The sequence below is a fragment of the Gastrolobium bilobum genome, unplaced genomic scaffold, assembly GCF_033153095.1.
Source record: "Gastrolobium bilobum isolate Gb01-03AN ecotype WA unplaced genomic scaffold, APGP_CSIRO_Gbil_v1 utg18566, whole genome shotgun sequence".
Taxonomy (NCBI): domain Eukaryota; kingdom Viridiplantae; phylum Streptophyta; class Magnoliopsida; order Fabales; family Fabaceae; genus Gastrolobium; species Gastrolobium bilobum.
Window position 1 is genome coordinate 419022 of NW_026899779.1, and position 19754 is coordinate 438775.

The window sequence follows — 19754 nt, forward strand, 5'->3', positions numbered from 1 at the left end:
TTAATTAAAATAAGAGGAGGTTATATTTACGATTTTTTTTTTACAATCACTTTTATTGTTATTAGATTAAAATCAATTTAATTTTTTGTTTAAATATAACCTCTCCCCTTAAAATAATTATATAAATTTTTATTTAAAATTCTTTTACATTTTTTTAGAGATTTCTTTACCCTTAATCAATTAATTCGGCCAAATCAAATAATAAAATTTTTCATACTAAATTTTTTAACACAATCATATATTTAATATTCAAATTAATCAATATTAAAACTAGAAACTACTAAACCAACTAAGGATGTAAATAGGTTAGTAGGTTAGACTTTGATTTAAATAGCCTAGATCTGTTTATCAAAAAAAAAAAAAAATAGCCTAGATCTGTGTAAAATATTTTAGGCCTAGCTTGACGTATTAGCCTTATATAAGCTCAAATTATAAGTCTGACATTATTTATATTTAAATTTAAAAAAATAAATTTTTTGACCTAAGCCATCTTGTTTAAATCTATTAAATATTCAATAATTAAAAAAATAATTAAAATACTTTATTATTCAAAATTACTTAAATAATAATTTTTTTAAATAAATAATATGATATATGCTAGTCTGTAGGCTTATAAATTCGTCATCTAAAAGAAAGCTTGTGACGTATTTTCTAAATAGACTTTTTAAAAAATCTAAGCATATTCTATTTGACTATATTTAGGAGGCCGAACATGATCTGATATTGACTAAGCGAGAGAAGCCAACCTAACTCATTTATATCCTTAAAATCAACCCTACAAAATTTATTTATTTTTGATAATTCCAACCCTACAAATTAATTCACGCGGTTTGTGATATTCTTACAAAATTTTACCCTAACACTTGCACTGATTATTAATTAATTATTTTATTTTATTTTATTTTATTTTGAAAAAAGAATAGTCGAAGAAAGAGGGAGGGTATAGTTGAGTTGAGCGTGGAAATCACTCACATTTGACGATTGAGGTGTGAGAACTGAGAATAGAGAGTAATGGGAGGGCGAGCCGTAACCAAGTTGATGGCCTCAATCGCGTCGCGCCGCCACAGCATCCGCCATCTGACGGGTGCGGCAGCGGCGCCGGCGGTGTTCGTTGACAAGAGCACGCGCGTGATCTGCCAAGGGATCACGGGGAAGAACGGCACCTTCCACACGGAACAAGCAATCGAATACGGAACGAAGATGGTTGGTGGTGTTACCCCTAAGAAAGGTGGAACCGAACACTTGGGGCTTCCTGTCTTCAACACCGTTGCGGAAGCCAAAGCCGAAACCAAAGCCAATGCTTCCGTCATCTACGTTCCTCCACCTTTCGCTGCCGCTGCTATCTTCGAAGCCATGGAGGCTGAACTGGATCTCGTTGTCTGCATCACTGAAGGCATTCCCCAACATGATATGGTAACTGAATTTCTCAATTTGCATCTCTAAATTTTTGTTTATTTATTTGGCATTGTTAATTATTACTTTATAGTGGGAAATAGTGTGATTAGGTCAGGTGCAGTATAGCTATATTTTATTTTTATTTTTATTTATTTATTTATTTGGCATTGTTAATTAATACTTTATAGTGGGAAATAGTGTGATTAGGATGGGGTGAAGTAAGGCTATTTAGCATGAGGGTTGAGTTTTTCTACGGAATGGATCCTCATTCCTCTCATGTCTCATTATCAGTGAGAAGATTTCAGCCCTCCATTGACAAATTAACAGTAATTAGAGATGAGACACACACACACACACACAGAGAGAGAGAGAGAGAGAGAGAGAGAGAGAGAGAGAGAGAGAGAGAGAGAGAGAGAGTCAGGATACATAGAGAGTGAGGGAAAGATAACTTTTTGATTTGTCTCACAGAATTTGATCATGTTAAATGAGACATGAAGAGATGTATTTCTTTATTTTTTTTATGATTTTATTAATTAATTATGTGTATATAAACAAGGTTTCCCGGCTTGCGAGGGTTGGAATGACGGTCGAATGAGGCTGTTTTCCAGACTCGAACGTGAGCATCAGATCACAAGTTTATTTTTCCTTAATTTGTTCTCGTATTTATATGGATTGAAGGACTGCCAACCCAAACTAGTTTGGGATAGGTGATCTTGATGTTGAATATGTCATGTCAACTTTATGCGCTACTTACTTATAACCAACCATTTGTGTGGAGCATGTATTGCAATTAAAGGTTTTCGTTTTTATGATTTGAATTGCTTTTTGGTTCTCTTTTTTGTGGGGTGGGGGGTTGGTATTAGTCTGTCTGTATATTTACGTAATACTATGATGAGTTGGCCAATGCATACCTTTGATTTTGTTTTATTGCTTTGGAGAAAAATGGGCAAATGTCAATTGTCTTATGATACCTTTATGTGAAATTCATAACTCTGGACAGTTACGGCATAGCTTGAGTAGTTTACTTTGGCTCTTTGCTGCTGATATGGATGTAGCTGAGGTTAATATTTTTTCGATGTCAGGTGCGAGTTAAAGCAGCACTTAACAGGCAGTCCAAAACTCGTCTGATAGGACCTAACTGCCCTGGTATCATCAAGCCTGGGGAATGTAAAATTGGAATCATGCCGGGTTACATTCATAAACCTGGCCGCATCGGAATTGTTTCTCGCTCTGGTACCTTGACATATGAAGCGGTGAGTCCTTGTTTTGATGTCTACAAGATTGTTTTTGTTGTTGCAGTAGTGTATGAGATTGCCTTATATGTAGTGGTGATGAGATATATCTGTTTAAATTGAGTTCCCCCCTTCCTCATGGGTAATGATGTCTTGGGGATATGTCAAAGAAAATATTGACACATTGTACAGGAGTTAGCTCTGTCCACTTTTCTTAAGTGGAGGATTTACTTACATCTTTTCCACTTGTGACTGCAGTTACACATTCATGTGAATCTTATGTGCCACTTGTTATATTATCATCTGTCTTGGTTCCTCCCACAACAGAGTGGAAGCATTATAATCAACTTGGTTTTTTTTTTCTCTGGAATGATTTACTGACATTGTGCGCTTAAAAAAAAAAAAAAATCAACTTTCATACATCTTTTTAAATTTTCATTGTATCTTTCAAAATGAAAACAGCTTATGCTTCTCTGTTGTTGAGTAACAGGCTTATCCCTGGGGCTGGGAGTTTTACCATTTGAAATTTGAAGTTCATATTATGCATACAGTAATGATGGTTACCCATGGATAATCCATGTGTTTGTTTTGAACTATTTAGGTTTTCCAAACTACTGCTGTTGGCCTGGGACAATCCACTTGTGTGGGTATAGGAGGAGATCCCTTCAATGGAACAAACTTTGTTGATTGCCTTAAGAAGTTCTTGGCAGATCCTCAGACAGAAGGTACTTTGTCATTTTGTTTTGTTCAATGTATATTACTGGGTTTTTTTTTTTTTTTTTTTGTTGTACATACTGGGTGTTCTTTTTATCCACTGAACCTGGGTGGTTTATTCTGCAAGTAGATTCTTTGCATAATGAATTGTTCTTATAGTATTGATGAGACAGGGTCATTTATCGTTGCTGTTTGTTTGTGCAATTCAGGTATCATTCTTATAGGAGAGATAGGAGGAACTGCAGAAGAGGATGCTGCCGCACTAATTAAGGTTCCTTTTTAATTGATACATGTACATAAATTTCTGTCTTTTACTCAGTTATCGGTATCTGAAAATTAAAAAAAGTTTGTCTGTCTTGTTAGGAAGTGACACCACTAAACTAGTCTAATATTTTTCTTACCTTTTATAATTATAATTTCGGGGAAGGGAATGTGATAGAAACTGAATATTTTTTGTCAAACTATAGAGTCTAGCTCCTTACAACTGAGGGAGTTCTCTGTAAAACTGGAAAAAAAAAGGTAGAGGAAGATGGTCTAGAAAATGAAAAATGACCAGAATACTGCAAGTTGCAATATCCAACCACACCTAGGCCTCGAGGCCTGACCTAATTTTGCCTGAAATCCTTATCTTCCATCACTTCTTCCCCTTCTTCCTCATTCACGTCTCTCTCTCTCTCTCTCATCATGCCATAATGCTGTACCTGTCACTCCATCTGCCAGCTGACCCTTCGGTTAAGCCTATCTCTCTCCATCTAACCAATTTGATTTCTGTCTCATTCTCACCATTAAGAGCAATTCCTTCCTCACCTTCCACACCTCCTTGCCTCCTTTCATAGACATGCAACTCCCATTTATATCCAATCTATATTCAGCTCAACACTTATAATTCCTTTCCTCCTATTGTAAACAAGGGTAAATGGCCTATGAGATTTACATAGGGCTTTGTGTATAACATGCTGTGTTATTATTCTATTCGGATCACCTTATTTTTTTTATTTTTTTTTATAATTTCAATTTATGATGTTTTACATATGTTCCCTAAAATGTGCACTAATAGCTATCAATTGTAAATGATCTCTTGTTTAGTCCAACTATTTAGACATGTTTTCTTTTTGTTATTTTGTTTCTGTCGCCCCACATGTAAGTTGCATTTTGAAACCATGATCTCAACTCTGGTGTATTGTTCAACAGGATGACATGCCAGTTAGGTCTGATTTTTGATATATATGATCATGTGATGTATCTAATGTTAATTTCAAAATTATGGAGGTTGTATTTTAGATATCTTTAATTGTACTTGGATAGCTAGAGTATATAAATTGTATGTGTAATCTCTATATAAAAAATAATAATTCAAAAGCCCTCTTTAAGGGCTCAAATTCTTGTCTTGCCTTAGGTTGTTGTGGGTTATCAGCAAGCAAAAGGCCCACATAATGTGATCTGTAGATGTGAATCATCTTCTTATTGGGGACAAGAAGTTAAATGTTCATTACTCGTTACCTATTGATATTTATGCTAGATATCTTTCATTCTATAAAGGAAAAACAATGACATTATCGTAGTTATTGTATTTTCTTTTGGAAAAACTATCTTCATGAGTTCTCAAATTGATTTTTATGAACAAATATACAGGAAAGTGGTACTGAGAAGCCTGTTGTTGCATTCATTGCTGGACTAACTGCTCCCCCTGGCCGTCGTATGGGTCATGCTGGAGGTAAGATTATTTCTGAATTTTTGGAACTGATGGCTTCTGATAGAAAGTATCATTCCAGCGTGTGGTTTATTATGACGAATTAGATGGCATGCTTGAGCCTATTTTGTTTATTGTTTGGATTTGATTTCCAGTTAAAGTTTCTGCTGATATTTATTGTCATTGTTAAATTCTTCAACATTAGTTGCATGCAATGTGGTATATAAATATGACAGAGGACACTGTACATGACATGGACTCAACACAGCATAATCTAGAATATACTTGTCATGAAATGGCACAGAATTGTATATTAAATAAATACATAAAAAATAATATATTAACATCAATATTAACATCAACACCTTCATCCCAAACTAATTGAGGTTGGTTGTTGATGAATCGAATCTGGAATTTGGTTTCTTCAAAAAAATTGATATTTTTGAATGCATATTTGAGTAACCTGTGGATCATACCAATCAAATTACTTTTCCATTGTAATGAAAATACGAATTTCACTGAAAAGAAAATTAATATTAATGGAAAGAAAAATAAAATAGATATTTTTGATTCAAATAAAAGCAAAAATATGAACATTCATATATAAGTATGAAAAACACCAAGATGCTTTTGACAATATTCTAAGAACTATGCCTACTATGTGTTATTCTGTAAGATGATTAAAACCATCTTGACATAATGGTGGGGTGCTTAACCAACTTCCCAAGAGTGTGAGTTTGAGCCCAATCTCTCTACTTTTCTCATTATTTGAGAGGCAATGCATCAAACTGCTGCAACTGGCTGAAAACTGGTTTGTGACAAGTTCAGTTAGGTTTATTCCAGCTTTTATTTTAGTGATAATGTGTTAGTCCCCCTGTTACTAAGGTGTACATGAGGAAAGGTAGGAAGGGAAGCTGTGGATCAGTTCACTGGTGCAAGGAGGACCGGATGGGGTATACTGAAATTATTCATGGTAATGGGCTGCAGACTAACACAGCAAAGGTGGCAGAAGAGGGGGAGCGTAAGGGGCATGTAGTTGGAGGAGTGAGAATATATGAAGGGGAAGACAGGGGAAGGCCGGGAAGAATTGAGTGCGGGATTGGATGGGAGGTTTAAGGTCTCTTGAATGACGTGTTATCTTTTCTTTTCTTTTTTTTCCTTCTCTTTTTGGGATGGGGGCAAGCCTTGGAGCAAGTGATAAGGCTGCTCCTTTGTGGCCAGAATGTTATAGGCTCGAGTCTAGGAAATTATATTTTTGCAAAAAATGCAAGGAAAAAGGTTGCATATAGTTGATTCTCACCCCTATCCTCACAAAGTCGAGGAGCCTTTATGCACTTGGGTTTGCCCATTTTCCTGTTTCGGAGCATTTCCATTAGCTTTCTGTTGTGAATGTGAGTGAGGAAGAGTCTTCTGTGAAGTAATTGGGAACTTTTCCCACTTTTCTGTAGTCAAATGCCTGGATTCCTGTGATAATTGTTCTGGAGTGTAACTCAAGGTGGAAAAGATCTTGTTCACCAGAATTCCGGTAGAACTGGCTTGTCCCATTCAGATTTTAGATATCTGGTTTGCATAATCCAAATATTAGAATGTAATTCTCACTCTATTGTAATCCTGTCAGAATTTCTATTCAAAATCCCCATTTATTAGTTCTAACTGAAAGAAAGGAGATCCAATTGCTAGATAATGTGGCATTTGTTAGTTTCGTCAATAAGCAATAGTATTTATTGATTATATCTTTCTTTGCGCTGTTCTAGTTGTTCCAAGAACAGTGTTGGATATGATTGGATGCATCGTTGTGTTACGTGAAACATTTTAACTTTTAAGCGTAATCTATACCATGATTGGCTGAATCCACACAAGCAACCTCAGTTGCGGAAAGAAATTGGCTGTGTGTAATAATCTAGGATGGTTACATGAGTAGTTAATCGTCTTCGTATTTCTTCTATGGAAAAAAAAAAATCTTTGCTTTTTGAAACTGATGAAGTTAGCATGGGGGAATTGCATGATATATTTGAGCGTATTTAGTGAAGACAATAAAGCAATATCAGGTTTTATATGAAGATTTTCATTTTTTATTTCCTCTTTTAGCCTTGCAGCTGCAGATAATGTAGTTAGATCTTCATTTTGCTTCATTTTTGTATGATATTAACTGCGCGTCCTTAATTTCCTTGTGCAGCTATTGTGTCAGGTGGCAAGGGTACTGCACAAGACAAAATTAAAACCCTAAGGGAAGCTGGGGTCACAGTTGTGGAGTCTCCTGCTAAAATTGGAGCTGCCATGCTAGATGTTTTCAAGCAGAAGGGCTTGGTGCAATAGTTTGTGTTGATTTAATTTTATCCAATCATTTCGGTTTTGATTGTCTAACACATTGAAAACACTAGATTCCCATTGATAATAATGGGTTATTTTTTCCTTTTTGTTTTTTTTAAAGCTGTGAGAGGTACATTAAAATAAAAGTAATTCAAGATGCTTTATATTTCCGGAAAGTTTGATGCGGTCCTTTTGAGCTTCAGTTTTTGATTTTTTGTGGCACCGATTTTTGATTTTGAGCTTCAGTGAAGTTCGAACAACTTCAAATTATGTCGTCAAGGTTGCTCGGTCATGTAATCCTATATGTGTTATTTAAAATGATTATATCATGTGTTATTTAAAATGATTATATCATGTGTTATTTAATATCTCCTGTAGTTCTGAGAATGTTTGTGTAGCTGTTATGATTACAATTGAAATGATAATAGCCTTAATAAGTTAGGTTAGGTTTTTTATTTTTAAAAAGTAGATTAAGCCAGGTTTGTAACTCAACTTCCATCAAGCTAACAGATTATGATCAAAAAATTTATTTAAATCAAAGTATAGTCCAACCTAGTTCACTTATTCTGTAGATACGATCACATCTAACATTAGCTTGAGTCACTCTGATCATTTAAATTGTATTCAAAAAGTTGAAAAAAAGAAAAGAAAAAAATTAAACGTTACAATAAATTATAGAGAAAAATATTTGTCTTTTTAAATGATGGTTTTTTTAATTAAAATTAGTATTTTTTTTAATTTAAATTTTAAATAAAAAAATATTTCACTCTCTCTCTTCATAATTTTCATTATGTATTTTTTTCTCTCACTTAAAATAACATAATTTTATGTTATTTAAAAGTACAAATATTTTTCATCCAAAAAAATAAAAGTACAAATATTAATTCTTAAATTATATATATATATATATATATATATATATATAAATAAAAGGGATAGAATCTTTTGATACCGGTGTCAAATTTTGAAATTTGACAGCAAATCATAACTGTTAATTTTCGCCAATAAACGATTATTATTTATTGGGAATTAAACTTATTAATTAATTATTAATTACAATAAATGATAATCATTGATTGATGAAAATTAACGGTTAGGATTTGATGTCAAATTTTCTTTATTTGATGTAAACATCATGGAACATTTTAATTTTGGGAGCTTTTACTTTGTAGGGAAGTTATCAAACTCAGCCGCCACGAATACCACGGTACTTTGTTTTGGTCAACAGATACAGTATGCACAAATTGCATTATTCTTAATCTAAAGGCCCAAGCATCAGAAAGGAAGTTATTGTCCGTTTGACCCGGCTCAAATATGAAGAAAAGCCTGGAAGAATTATAAATATGTCCAATGCAACATAATCCACGTGTTTGATTTTGATTATTTTAATTTTTTTTAAAAGCTTTCTTAATAAACTTTAAGCTGATTTAAGTATATGATAAGTTGAATTAAATACGTATTTAAATCCAAAACATGATAAAACTTAAATTCAGTCTGTTAAAGATAGTAAGAAAATAACAAGTTAATATAAAATATTATATAATAAAATATAAATCAAATCAAAACTATTAATATAATACTTTGAAGAAGAACTAACTTATGATTCCACTTACATTTAATAATATTAATTTATTAGTCAATCTTTTAAATATAAGTAAATCAATCACTAAAAAAAGACTTAATTTGATAATTAAATATAAATGAATCAACAATTTTAATTAATAGAAGACTTATTAATCTTATATCTTAATTATCTCTTATTTTATTTTTTTGTTATGGACTGATTCCATATCTTAACAACCTATCCAATATAAGATTGAGATTTATCATAACATTATTAGAGGATAATCCAATCATCCTCTCCCAAGGAATCACGTTTTTACTAAGAGTCTAAACCTACAAGTAACTCATTCTATAAATAAATGATTAAAGCCTATCAGCTACACACTCTCAGTTCTCTACTCTCTTGTCTATCACTTTGCACACATCTCACGTTTTTAACTATGTCTATTATTAGTGTACAGTGATTAATATATTGACTATATGCTTATACAATATCTCTTTCATAAATATCTCTAAATATATATATCTATCACCTAAGCGGTGAACACTCACGCTCTATTACGATCAAACATTTTTATTTTTTATTTTATTTTGAGAAAGAATCCTCCCCCTAATACTTTATGATTACATAAAAATTTCTCTAATTTTAAACTTGTACGATGATTCCTCTTTCAGTTTGAATAGCATGTGGGGTATATTTGGGTTCTCGCTTTAAAGTGGTGTTTGGATCGAATGGTATATTTGGGTTCTCGGCTTAAAGTGGTGTTTGGAATCTGCACTATCTGGAACCCTTGCCCGGAATTGGAATACTCGGATTCCCATTTCCAACTATTGACTTTGACTCTTGTTCACTTCTCTTCCTTCCCCATCAGATCCACACACTCCCATACTCACATTTTCACACACTAATCCCCAAAATTTTTCCCGAGAAAATCCTCAATTTTCCATGAAAATCCCCACACATTAGATCTCCAATCAACATGGTCAGCACCTCATCATCACCAACAATGGCGGCACAAGATCTGGTTCAGAACTTCACCCTCCCCAAAACCCTAAAGCTGAAAACGAAGCAGCAAGAGCTTCTGATCCGCGTCACCGTTCTAGGTCTCATCTACATCCTCGCCTTCATCACGCGACTCTTCAGCGTCCTCCGCTACGAGTCCATGATCCACGAGTTCGACCCTTACTTCAACTACCGAACCACTCTATACCTCACCAAACATGGCTTCTCCGAGTTCTGGAACTGGTTCGACTCGGAGAGCTGGTATCCACTCGGACGCATCGTCGGCGGCACGCTCTACCCCGGACTCATGGTCACCGCCGCCGCGCTTTACAACCTCCTCCGCTTCCTCCGATTCGCCGTCCACATCCGCGAGGTTTGCGTCCTAACGGCGCCATTTTTCGCCTCTAACACTACCATCGTCGCGTATTTCTTCGGCAAGGAGGTTTGGGACTCCGGCGCCGGCATTGTCGCCGCCGCATTGATCGCTATTTGCCCCGGCTATATCTCGCGGTCCGTCGCCGGATCTTACGACAATGAGGGTGTTGCCATTTTTGCTCTCTTGCTAACATTTTTCTTGTTCGTCAAGGCGGTGAACACTGGTTCTCTTGCGTGGTCTTTGGGTTCGGCTTTTGGGTACTTTTACATGGTTTCGGCTTGGGGTGGTTATGTTTTTATTATCAATTTGGTTCCGCTCTACGTGCTGGTTCTGTTGATTACTGGGAGGTACTCGTTGAGGCTCTATGTTGCTTACAATTGCATGTATGTGCTTGGAATGCTGCTTGCGATGCAGATTAGGTTTGTGGGGTTCCAGCACGTGCAGTCTGGGGAGCACATGGCTGCTATGGGCGTGTTTTTCTTGCTCCAGGTTCGTTTGCGTTTTTTTCCCTTTTACTCTTCTATCACCTCATTAAATTGACTTATTATTATTATTATTTAATGGTAGAGAATTTTGTAACAAATTTGTTAGTTGTTACTGTATAAGTATTTAACGGTTAGCGTCGTCGCAATGTGATGTGGAGGTCACAGGTTTGAGTCTTGCAAAGCAAGGCATCATACTACGGACCCACACAATGGGACTGTTCTTTGAACCCTGTATAGAGCGGGAGATTTATAGAACTAGGCTGCCCTTTTGTTACAAATTTATAGTTAATTGGTAAATTTGAGTTATAGTGCTTCCTTTACCTGCATTTGCTTAGGTGATGTTTTGTTACATGAACAAATGTAGTTGGTTGTCTAATTAGTAAATGGTAGAGAATTTATTTGTTTACCATGGATGCTACCATATTGTTGCATTTGTCGATTTGCTTGATGATGTTGACATGCAGGTTCTCTTGTGGCTCTAACTTGATTTTTTAATTCCAGGTGTTTTTCTTCTTGGATTGGGTAAGGCATTTGCTTAGTGACACAAAATTGTTTCAAGCATTTTTGAGGATCACTGTAACTGGTGCAGTCGGTGTTGGTGCCATTGCTTTGGGAGTAGGTACAGCATCTGGTTACATATCTCCATGGACGGGAAGGTTTTACTCTTTGCTTGATCCAACATATGCTAAGGATCACATTCCTATTATTGCTTCTGTCTCTGAGCATCAGCCAACTGCTTGGTCATCCTTCATGTTTGATTTCCATATCTTGCTGTTCCTTTTCCCTGCTGGGCTCTATTTTTGCTTCAAGCGCTTGTCTGATGCCACAATCTTCGTAGTTATGTATGGTCTTACAAGCATGTATTTTGCTGGTGTTATGGTTCGATTGATTCTTGTTGCTACCCCTGCTGTATGCCTCATCAGTGCTATTGCGGTTTCGGCCACTCTGAAGAACTTGACTCGGTTGGTCAGGGCCAAAAGCCAAGCTTTTCAAAGTGGTTCTGGTAAAGGAAGTAGTGCTGCAAAAGCTTCTTCCAAGGTTAGATTTTTTGAAGAGCAAAAGGCTTCCTCAGATGAGTTACATTTTACTTTGTTCAATTTCTCTCTCTCTCTCTCTCCCCCCTTTTTTAATCTTATGCTAATCCAGTAAATAGTGTAATTTCGTCCACGAGCTCCATTTCAGCTATTATGAGAAAGATGAATTGATTGTTATTTGTTTTTTTTCAATTATATAATTAACCAAATAGAAAATGCTGGCTGACAAAAGATATTGCAATTGCCATGTTCTTTATTGCTATGCAATAGTTTTTAACTTCATTAGTTCATCTTTTGTCTGCTTGAATTGTAAATATTGTATTAGAATGGCGTTTTTGTCTCTTAATTTGTGTGACAATTCATTTCAGTTATTGTGGTAAATGGTAGTGTATCAAATTTAATAGTGTATGATTTCTTACATGTAGGGTGTAATTGATAACTCCCAGCCTTTCCAAAAGAATGGTGCTATTGCGTTACTTCTTGGTGCTTTCTATCTGCTCAGTAGATATGCTATTCACTGTACTTGGGTTACATCGGAGGCTTATTCATCTCCTTCGATTGTCTTAGCTGCAAGGGGTGCCCATGGCAACAGGGTCATCTTTGATGATTATCGTGAGGCTTACTTTTGGCTTCGCCAGAACACTCCACCTGATGCCAAGGTGATGTCGTGGTGGGATTATGGTTATCAAATTACTGCTATGGGAAACAGAACGGTTATTGTTGACAATAACACCTGGAACAATACACACATAGCAACTGTTGGGCGTGCAATGTCATCTTATGAGGATGAGGCATATGAGATAATGAAATCACTTGATGTTGACTATGTATTAGTCGTGTTTGGTGGTGTTACTGGTTATTCTTCTGATGATATTAATAAGTAAGGCCATCTGAAGTTATGTATTTTGCATTTATTTCCATTTTTTACTTAATGCATGTACCAATTTCTATATGAAAAATGCTACATGGATAACCCCTGCATTCACAGCTTTGTACAACAGTTGTAAAGGTGGTTTCATTTGAGTTGTTGAGCATATAGAAGTTTTAGGTGTTGTCGACTGAATTTAGGGCACTTGTACAGTGCTCCTGCGAGTGCAAGAATTGTATAGTTAGCATTACCCTTTCTCTATTTCTGGGATTGGTCATTTTCATCTTCAAAGTTGGTGTATTAATTTTTAGTCTGTCCTCATCATTTATTATATTTCTTACCTTCCCCTTTCATTTATTTGTGTATACTAGCCTTCATAGTTTTTGAAAATAAAAAATGGAAAAAGAGTTTGTCATTTTGAATGACACAAGTTATGTCATTTCACTCTCATAAAGAGGTGGGATCCACACTTTTTTTTTTTGTCCATTCTCTCTTCCCCATGATCTGTTTTTTTCTCTCACTTAAAATGATACAACTTTACATCCTTTAAAATAACACACTTTTCCCATAAAAAATTTATAGGCTTTCATCATCAAGTTGGTGGATATTGGCAGGCTATTTCTGTGAAAACAGGACTAGGAAAGCTTCGGTCAAATATATTTCTTTCTTATGGTATCATAGATAGTTTGTGTCGTTGTGACATGCAAAAATATCTGTAGTTTTCTAATGATTGACTGGTTGATATGAGTTTGGATAGTTTGTTGTTACATGTTTCTGTTGCTAAATTTTCTTCATTTATAAATATGTAAGCGTACATTTATTGACAATGTCCTGGGTATTGGCATTTCTGTTTTCTCTCTTATTTTTTATTTGTTTATTACTATCATTTAAATAAGTATTGCTTTATCTTCCCTGCTGTAATGCTTCCGACCCTTTTGTAAAACATATTTAATTTTTGTGTAGATTTCTGTGGATGGTGAGAATTGGCGGTGGAGTTTTTCCTGTAATAAAGGAACCTGATTACCTTGTCAATGGAGAGTATCGTGTAGATAAAGGTGCTGCTCCCAAAATGTTGAACTGTCTTATGTAAGTTCCTTAGCACAACTAGTTGGACTTGTCTTTTTAAATTATTGTTGAAGTCCCAGCAAATCTATATGCAAACAAGTTTGTCTTTGGGTTTGGAGTAAATATAGACTAATTGATGAGATGAATTTATGGAATAATAGCATAGTAAAGTTGGACTATGCACCCCCTGGGATCGCTGAAGCTTAACTTCGTTGAAATTTCTAAAGAGTCCTTTGACCTAGTCTACGTTTAGGGTGTTTGGGTTTACCTAGTGCTTCCCGTGTGAATGCCATTTTTTTTAAGCACAGATAAAGGGGATAAAAAGGGAAGATGCTCAGGAATTCAGGATAATCTTATTTGCTGATATTTATATTATATGTAAAGGCACGTGATGAATTGATACATGCTGATTTGATCATATTTTTCTTCGTCTATGATTGTTAGGTACAAGCTGTCTTATTATCGGTTTGGGGAGCTGACAACAGAATATGGAAAACCACCTGGGTAAGTTACATGGCCCTTATTGTTGTATAATTTTAGCAATGGCACATTATGAAATCTTGACTTTTCTGATGTAATTTATGTACTTGTGTGTCAGTAAGCATAATAAGACTAGAATGAGCAATTGTTGTTGATATATACTTGCAAATATGCAGCCAGTGTGTCTAGATATGCACCCCTATCCTTGATTAAGAGTGGGAAGTGCAATCGTACATTAGTGGTATTGAATAACGGAATATGAAGAACCTATGTATGTCTCTTGATTAGCTAGCTATATGGAAACCGTGCTTCTTGTGAAAAATACCCAAAATATGTATCAATTTTTTGGATTTAGACAAGTTTCTGATTGTTTGTATTTGATACAATTTATTCATCTAAGGATGAGGTAAGAAAGGCTATGTTATATTAAGTTTAGGTATCCATCTAATAGTCAGTGTAGTAGGCAGTTAGATAGAGATATGTTTAGTCCCAGAACCTCTGGAATTCAAATTTCAGCCTTTTATTAAACCTTTTAAAATTTCATAACAAGGTGTTTCTTGCAACATTGTTGACCTTATTTCGAAAGCATTGAAAATGAATTATAGTGCCGGTGGGGTTCCATAGCTTTTGACCAAAGACAATAATCAACCTGAATGAGGTTTTGAAATTGGCAGGGTAGTAATTTGTGAATGTTGTGTTTATGCGTGTTAACATGTCCTGTTTGCAGTGATGTACACTTTTTTTTATAATCACGTGTCTTGGAATGACAGGTATGATCGTGCTAGAGGTGTTGAAATTGGAAATAAAGACATCAAGTTGGAGTACTTGGAAGAGGCTTTCACTACCCAGAACTGGATAGTTCGTATTTATAAAGTTAAACCACCTAAAAACAGGTGGTAAGCCTAACTTTTAATCCCCCCGCCTTCCCCAAACCCCCCCCAAAAAAAGAAGAAGAAAAACTTGTTTTCTCTGCGGGAAATGATAGCATTCTAGTGAACTTGAGAGCTGAAAATCTGTTAGCTATGTTATAGATAGTGGACCATTTTTTGAAGTATTTATATGTAGAATTCAGTTAAGGTAATTTTGTGGATGTTTTTTGGAAATATTTTACAGTTTATTTTAACAGCGCTGTTTAACCTAATGGCTTGGTGCCACTTATATGGCACGAATCATACGTAAAGGGCTGATATTTCTCTTTAAATAAATATTGGGTTATTGGATATGACTCGGCTTCTAGTATGGAGGAAAGTAGAAAAGATTTCCGAGAGAGAGAGAGAGAGAGAGAGAGAGAGAGAGAGAGAGAGAGATACTGCTAGAAATTACTTTATTAAGTTAATGTTTTCTTACCTTACTCAAGTATTTCTAGTGCATCTCAATCTCAATGAAATTAGTGACGTGTGGTGCGGAACACGCCAAATTGTTATAGGCCACTCAACTTAAATCCAATGGCTTATTTGACACAAAATCAAAAGCATCCTAAAATTATTGAAAGCAAATACTATTGGATTAAAACCACATGTATGTACCTTGTAATTTCTTCCAGTAAATCGTTATCTAATAATTAAGGTTATATAACACTTAAATTTCAACAGTGACCATCGTTTTCATCGTGTCGACAATGCTTTTCAGCCATGTGCGTTGTCATCATCACTTGTAATAGAAAGGGGGACACCCATGTGAGTTTATCCCTCCATTAAAATTAGTTACTTACGCATCATTGTTTAGCATTGCTTCTTCCCTACAAAACAAGCATTCGTACCAATCTCTCGTACGTAAAATAATCCTTGCTTTACTTGTTTTACGGTCATATAAAATCCACCCCTTTATAGGCATTATTAGATGGACAATGTCATGGAGCTCTAATATTTTTATTATACATTTTAAATTCGAAAACATGCAAGTCAATAAATCAATTATTAGAAATATGACATAGATAAGCAAACCCCAAAATCAGAATATCAAAATCGGATGGTCATCTTGATTGCTTGGATTGATTATATGGATGGATGAGAGAATCCACCATCATGTATCAATGAGAGTAGAAAAATTAATCTGTAATACAACACCGAATGCCCCATGTAACATGGTTTGCACAAATTTAATGGTATTGCGGTATAAAGGATCCTGAGAAAAAATAAATCATAAATACATACACAATGTATCCAATAAGAATGACATGATACAATTAACCATTGAACAGAATGACTTTCACTTACTTGACTCAATAATTTAACAAAGGAGCTATCAATCTCTAAGTAATCCTTATAATCCAGTTGGGGCCACCATTAATTACATTATTGGTACATTTGACAAACCAGTTGCAAGACTTTTTCATGCACCTTTTCCTCAGCTGATACTGCTGCAGGTCATTGACCCCTTTGTTATTCTATGTCTGAAATAAATATCCTAACCGTGTACCTTGTTTCTTCTTTTTTTCCCCCCCTCATCTTTGATCAGGATTACTAACCCAAAAGAGTTGCAATTTAAGTTTGTGTGATGTCAAAAAATAATTTTCTCCACATAGAATCAGTTTGCACTTTGCACTAATCAAGGGCAGTTTTGCTCCTGCGGCCAGTTATTGGGATAGGTAAGCCATCAAAGATAGGTTTGGAGATGGATGCTTCTGGCTTCAAACCCCATCTTCCACTTGTCCACATTGTTACTGCATTGTTCTTTTCCTGCTCTCTGAGGCTTGATGCACTTGATGATTTGCGCACCCCAGAAAATCTATCAGTTAATATAGAATCTCCCAACCCCACTGGAATAGAATCTAACCATCCTGATTCTGACTCAGGAAGCAGCACTGCTCTACTAGCTGATTTTGGCCTCATGGATATTGCTTTTCCAGTTGAAGAAAAACAATTTGATCCACTACTGTTTCCTTCTTTCAATATCCTTTCTGGTGTACTAGCTCCATTATCAACTTCAGATTTCTGACGTCTGCGCACGAATTTCTCGTCAGACTTCTCAGCTCCCCCACCCTCAATTTCTGCAAGAGGAACATACTCAGGCGCATCATCGTTCCCAGTAAGTAGATCAAACACTAAATTTGTTGACTTGGGGTAATGGTTTGATGGTGTATCTGAAATTGGCGAGGTATTGGGAAGCCATTCATCTCTGGAATGATCTGAACTAGCAGATTTATAAACTGCCATTTCTGTTCCCTCAGATGTATCTCTAGAACTTGAAGATTTGAGTCCATAGTATTTCTGTAAAATGGTCATAGCTGGAGAAATCTTCTCTTGGGGCGCTTTCAGTCTTAAGGACTGGAGAGGTTCCTTCATGGCAGATTGACCTATGCGTGGGGGTCTCCTTTCATTGCTATTATCTCTGTGATAAGTTTCAGTTAAGAACAAGTTTCCAAAATCCAGCAGAGAATCTTAAATCAAAGTAACTCATTATTGAAACTATGCTATCCGAACTCCGCTCATGAGCTATTACATTCATTGTACTTGAAATATTCAGCAGGAAACTTTTCTGTAATCTATTCTTAAATATGAAGAGTAACCAAAAGGAAAATCAAAAGGGAATATTAGAATAAACATATCAAACTTACACCCCATGTCAATCAAAATTCACAATAACAATATTAGAACAAATCATCCAAGTGAAAACATATTAAAGTAAGCAGCAGTTAATAGAAACTAGCAGCATACATAGCTGGTAGCTATGCACTTGTAATCTCAAGTTAGAAGCAAGAACTGCACGTCAAACTCTAAAAGGAGTAGGTTGCTATGGGTTGATGACACACTACAAGCTACATTAGCAAATTAGCATATTAAGATGTCGAGTAACTATAAGATAGATATATCATAGACGACATTGCAAACGCTTCCTTGACAAAAGACTAGGGAAAAACAAAAACAAAATGAGAATAGTACCCCAACTTTGCAGGTCCATTAGGCAGACTGGGAGTGGGAGATGGTGGATGTCGTCCTGGTAATGGAATTCTCAATGTCTTCAGTGCAAACATTTGAAGATCTGTGGCTAACCCGTTCATCCTTTTGATGTCAGATACCTGAATAATGACAAGGAATTTTCATTGGAAGATTACACTATCATGTTATCAAAGCCCAAAAAGCAATAATTCATGCATGCATTACAAGAAACTATAAAATTTTCAGGATCAACAATAATAAAGGAAGTATGAAAACACCAATATAGTGCATGTATAATAATCAAGTCAGGTAAAAATACTTTTTAGTAATCAATTCGGGGATAAGTTCTTTGTTCCCACTTTCCAAACTTCTCTATCACAAAACAACTACTAAAAACTGAAAACCCTTCATTCCTATTCTCATTCCCCTATCTACAATCGTTCAATTCATCACCAAGGCTACCCCAAAAGCTGAGAATGGAACTCAAAGAAGAAATCATTGATTAAATTGTCTCAAATAATCAAGAACCATATCAAAAGTTTAATAACTCTCATATGACTGCCTTCTTTCAGATCAAATTGCTCTTAAATGAAAAAAGAGAGAGAGAGAGAGAGAATTTTGGAAAGCCCAACATAACACTCAAAATCTTTATCTTGATCATATACAATACAACTAAATAAATAATCCTTTGAACTAAACACCAATTTTGCATGTTGAAAAAGGGGTAGACCCCCACCCCTTAAAAAAACAAAACAAAAAAAAAACAAAAAAATAAAAAAAGTAAACAACTTTCCCATGTCAAGGCAATTCAAGTTCAGAATCAGAAGAACAATGCCCTAAACAAGCATAGAAGCAAACAGTAGTTGTACCTCAACACCATACTTGATGGCAACACCGGCAAGAGTGTCAAATTTGGAAACTTGATGTTCTATATAACTCAGCCCATTACCGCCCCCGCCGTTTTGCAACCCGTTTGACGGCGACATCTACTCCGATCAATCACCGACAGCAAGATCTACGATCTGACACAGTGAAGAAGCATGAAACTGATTTGAAGGGGAAGTGGATGGAGGGGGGATTCGTTAAGAATGAGGAAAAGGGTCAAAGAAAAATCTGATCTTGGAGGAAGAAAAGGAAAGGAAATTGAAGATTGAAACTATAGAAGAAAGATATTGGTTCTGACTGTGTTTTATTGGTACAGAGAGAAGAAGAAAAGAAAAAATGGTGCTTCTTTCTTCTTTGTGAGCTTCAACAGGAATTTGACTTTATTAGACACCACTTTTTCCCCTACTTCTACTTCTTCAATCCAAAATCCAAATGCAAATGCAAATGCAAATGGGTTTTTTTTTTTCTTGCGGTTTGGTTTTTTGTTCTCTCTTTAAAGGAACTGTGTATCATGGAATTTCTCAATTTTTTTTTTTGGTGAGATTTTCTACCAAATTTTAATCAATGTTTTATGTGGAAAAAATAAGAAAGAGACAAATAAATAATATTAAAAAAAGTCATTATACATTGAATGGGAAATAAATTCAGAGACATGATAAATATGCAAAAAAATAATCCTTTCCAAAAATAATATGGGAGGATTAAATACATACTTTCACCCACACTTGTTCAACTCTCATACACTCACCAGTTAACTTTTTTTTACTTTTTTTTTC

At 35.3% G+C, this 19754-nt stretch overlaps 3 protein-coding genes across 3 annotated transcripts; 2 read left to right on the forward strand and 1 right to left on the reverse strand.

Moving 5' to 3' along the window:
- Positions 1–973: 973 nt before the first annotated feature.
- LOC133293445 (succinate--CoA ligase [ADP-forming] subunit alpha, mitochondrial) lies at positions 974–7638 on the forward strand. The gene is made up of 6 exons (XM_061492019.1): positions 974–1413; positions 2478–2648; positions 3229–3352; positions 3551–3612; positions 4974–5055; positions 7208–7638. The coding sequence occupies exons 1-6, from the start codon at positions 1012–1014 to the stop codon at positions 7345–7347; spliced, it is 981 nt and encodes a 326-aa protein (XP_061348003.1). The 5' UTR covers positions 974–1011; the 3' UTR covers positions 7348–7638.
- A 2052-nt stretch (positions 7639–9690) lies between these two features.
- On the forward strand, positions 9691–15299 carry LOC133293417 (dolichyl-diphosphooligosaccharide--protein glycosyltransferase subunit STT3B). Its single transcript, XM_061491987.1, has 6 exons — positions 9691–10772; positions 11270–11806; positions 12228–12682; positions 13634–13756; positions 14180–14239; positions 14986–15299. The coding sequence occupies exons 1-6, from the start codon at positions 9885–9887 to the stop codon at positions 15113–15115; spliced, it is 2193 nt and encodes a 730-aa protein (XP_061347971.1). The 5' UTR covers positions 9691–9884; the 3' UTR covers positions 15116–15299.
- A 1011-nt stretch (positions 15300–16310) lies between these two features.
- LOC133293443 (uncharacterized) lies at positions 16311–19413 on the reverse strand. The gene is made up of 3 exons (XM_061492016.1): positions 18963–19413; positions 18097–18233; positions 16311–17545 (listed from the first exon to the last, which is right to left on the reverse strand). The coding sequence occupies exons 1-3, from the start codon at positions 19077–19079 to the stop codon at positions 16759–16761; spliced, it is 1041 nt and encodes a 346-aa protein (XP_061348000.1). The 5' UTR covers positions 19080–19413; the 3' UTR covers positions 16311–16758.
- Positions 19414–19754: the final 341 nt, after the last annotated feature.

Excerpts from the sequence above, each read along its gene's own strand:
- LOC133293445 (XM_061492019.1), top strand. The coding sequence starts at position 1,012 with ATGGGAGGGCGAGCCGTAACCAAGTTGATGGCCTCAATCGCGTCGCGC. Across the intron at positions 3,353-3,550 it reads GGCAGATCCTCAGACAGAAG|GTATCATTCTTATAGGAGAG; the intron begins GTACTTTGTCAT and ends TGTGCAATTCAG. Across the intron at positions 5,056-7,207 it reads TCGTATGGGTCATGCTGGAG|CTATTGTGTCAGGTGGCAAG; the intron begins GTAAGATTATTT and ends TTCCTTGTGCAG.
- LOC133293417 (XM_061491987.1), top strand. The coding sequence starts at position 9,885 with ATGGTCAGCACCTCATCATCACCAACAATGGCGGCACAAGATCTGGTT. Across the intron at positions 10,773-11,269 it reads GCGTGTTTTTCTTGCTCCAG|GTGTTTTTCTTCTTGGATTG; the intron begins GTTCGTTTGCGT and ends TTTTAATTCCAG. Across the intron at positions 11,807-12,227 it reads CTGCAAAAGCTTCTTCCAAG|GGTGTAATTGATAACTCCCA; the intron begins GTTAGATTTTTT and ends TCTTACATGTAG.
- LOC133293443 (XM_061492016.1), bottom strand. The coding sequence starts at position 19,079 with ATGTCGCCGTCAAACGGGTTGCAAAACGGCGGGGGCGGTAATGGGCTG. Across the intron at positions 18,234-18,962 it reads CCATCAAGTATGGTGTTGAG|GTATCTGACATCAAAAGGAT; the intron begins GTACAACTACTG and ends GTCATTATTCAG. Across the intron at positions 17,546-18,096 it reads AATGGACCTGCAAAGTTGGG|AGATAATAGCAATGAAAGGA; the intron begins GTACTATTCTCA and ends AACTTATCACAG.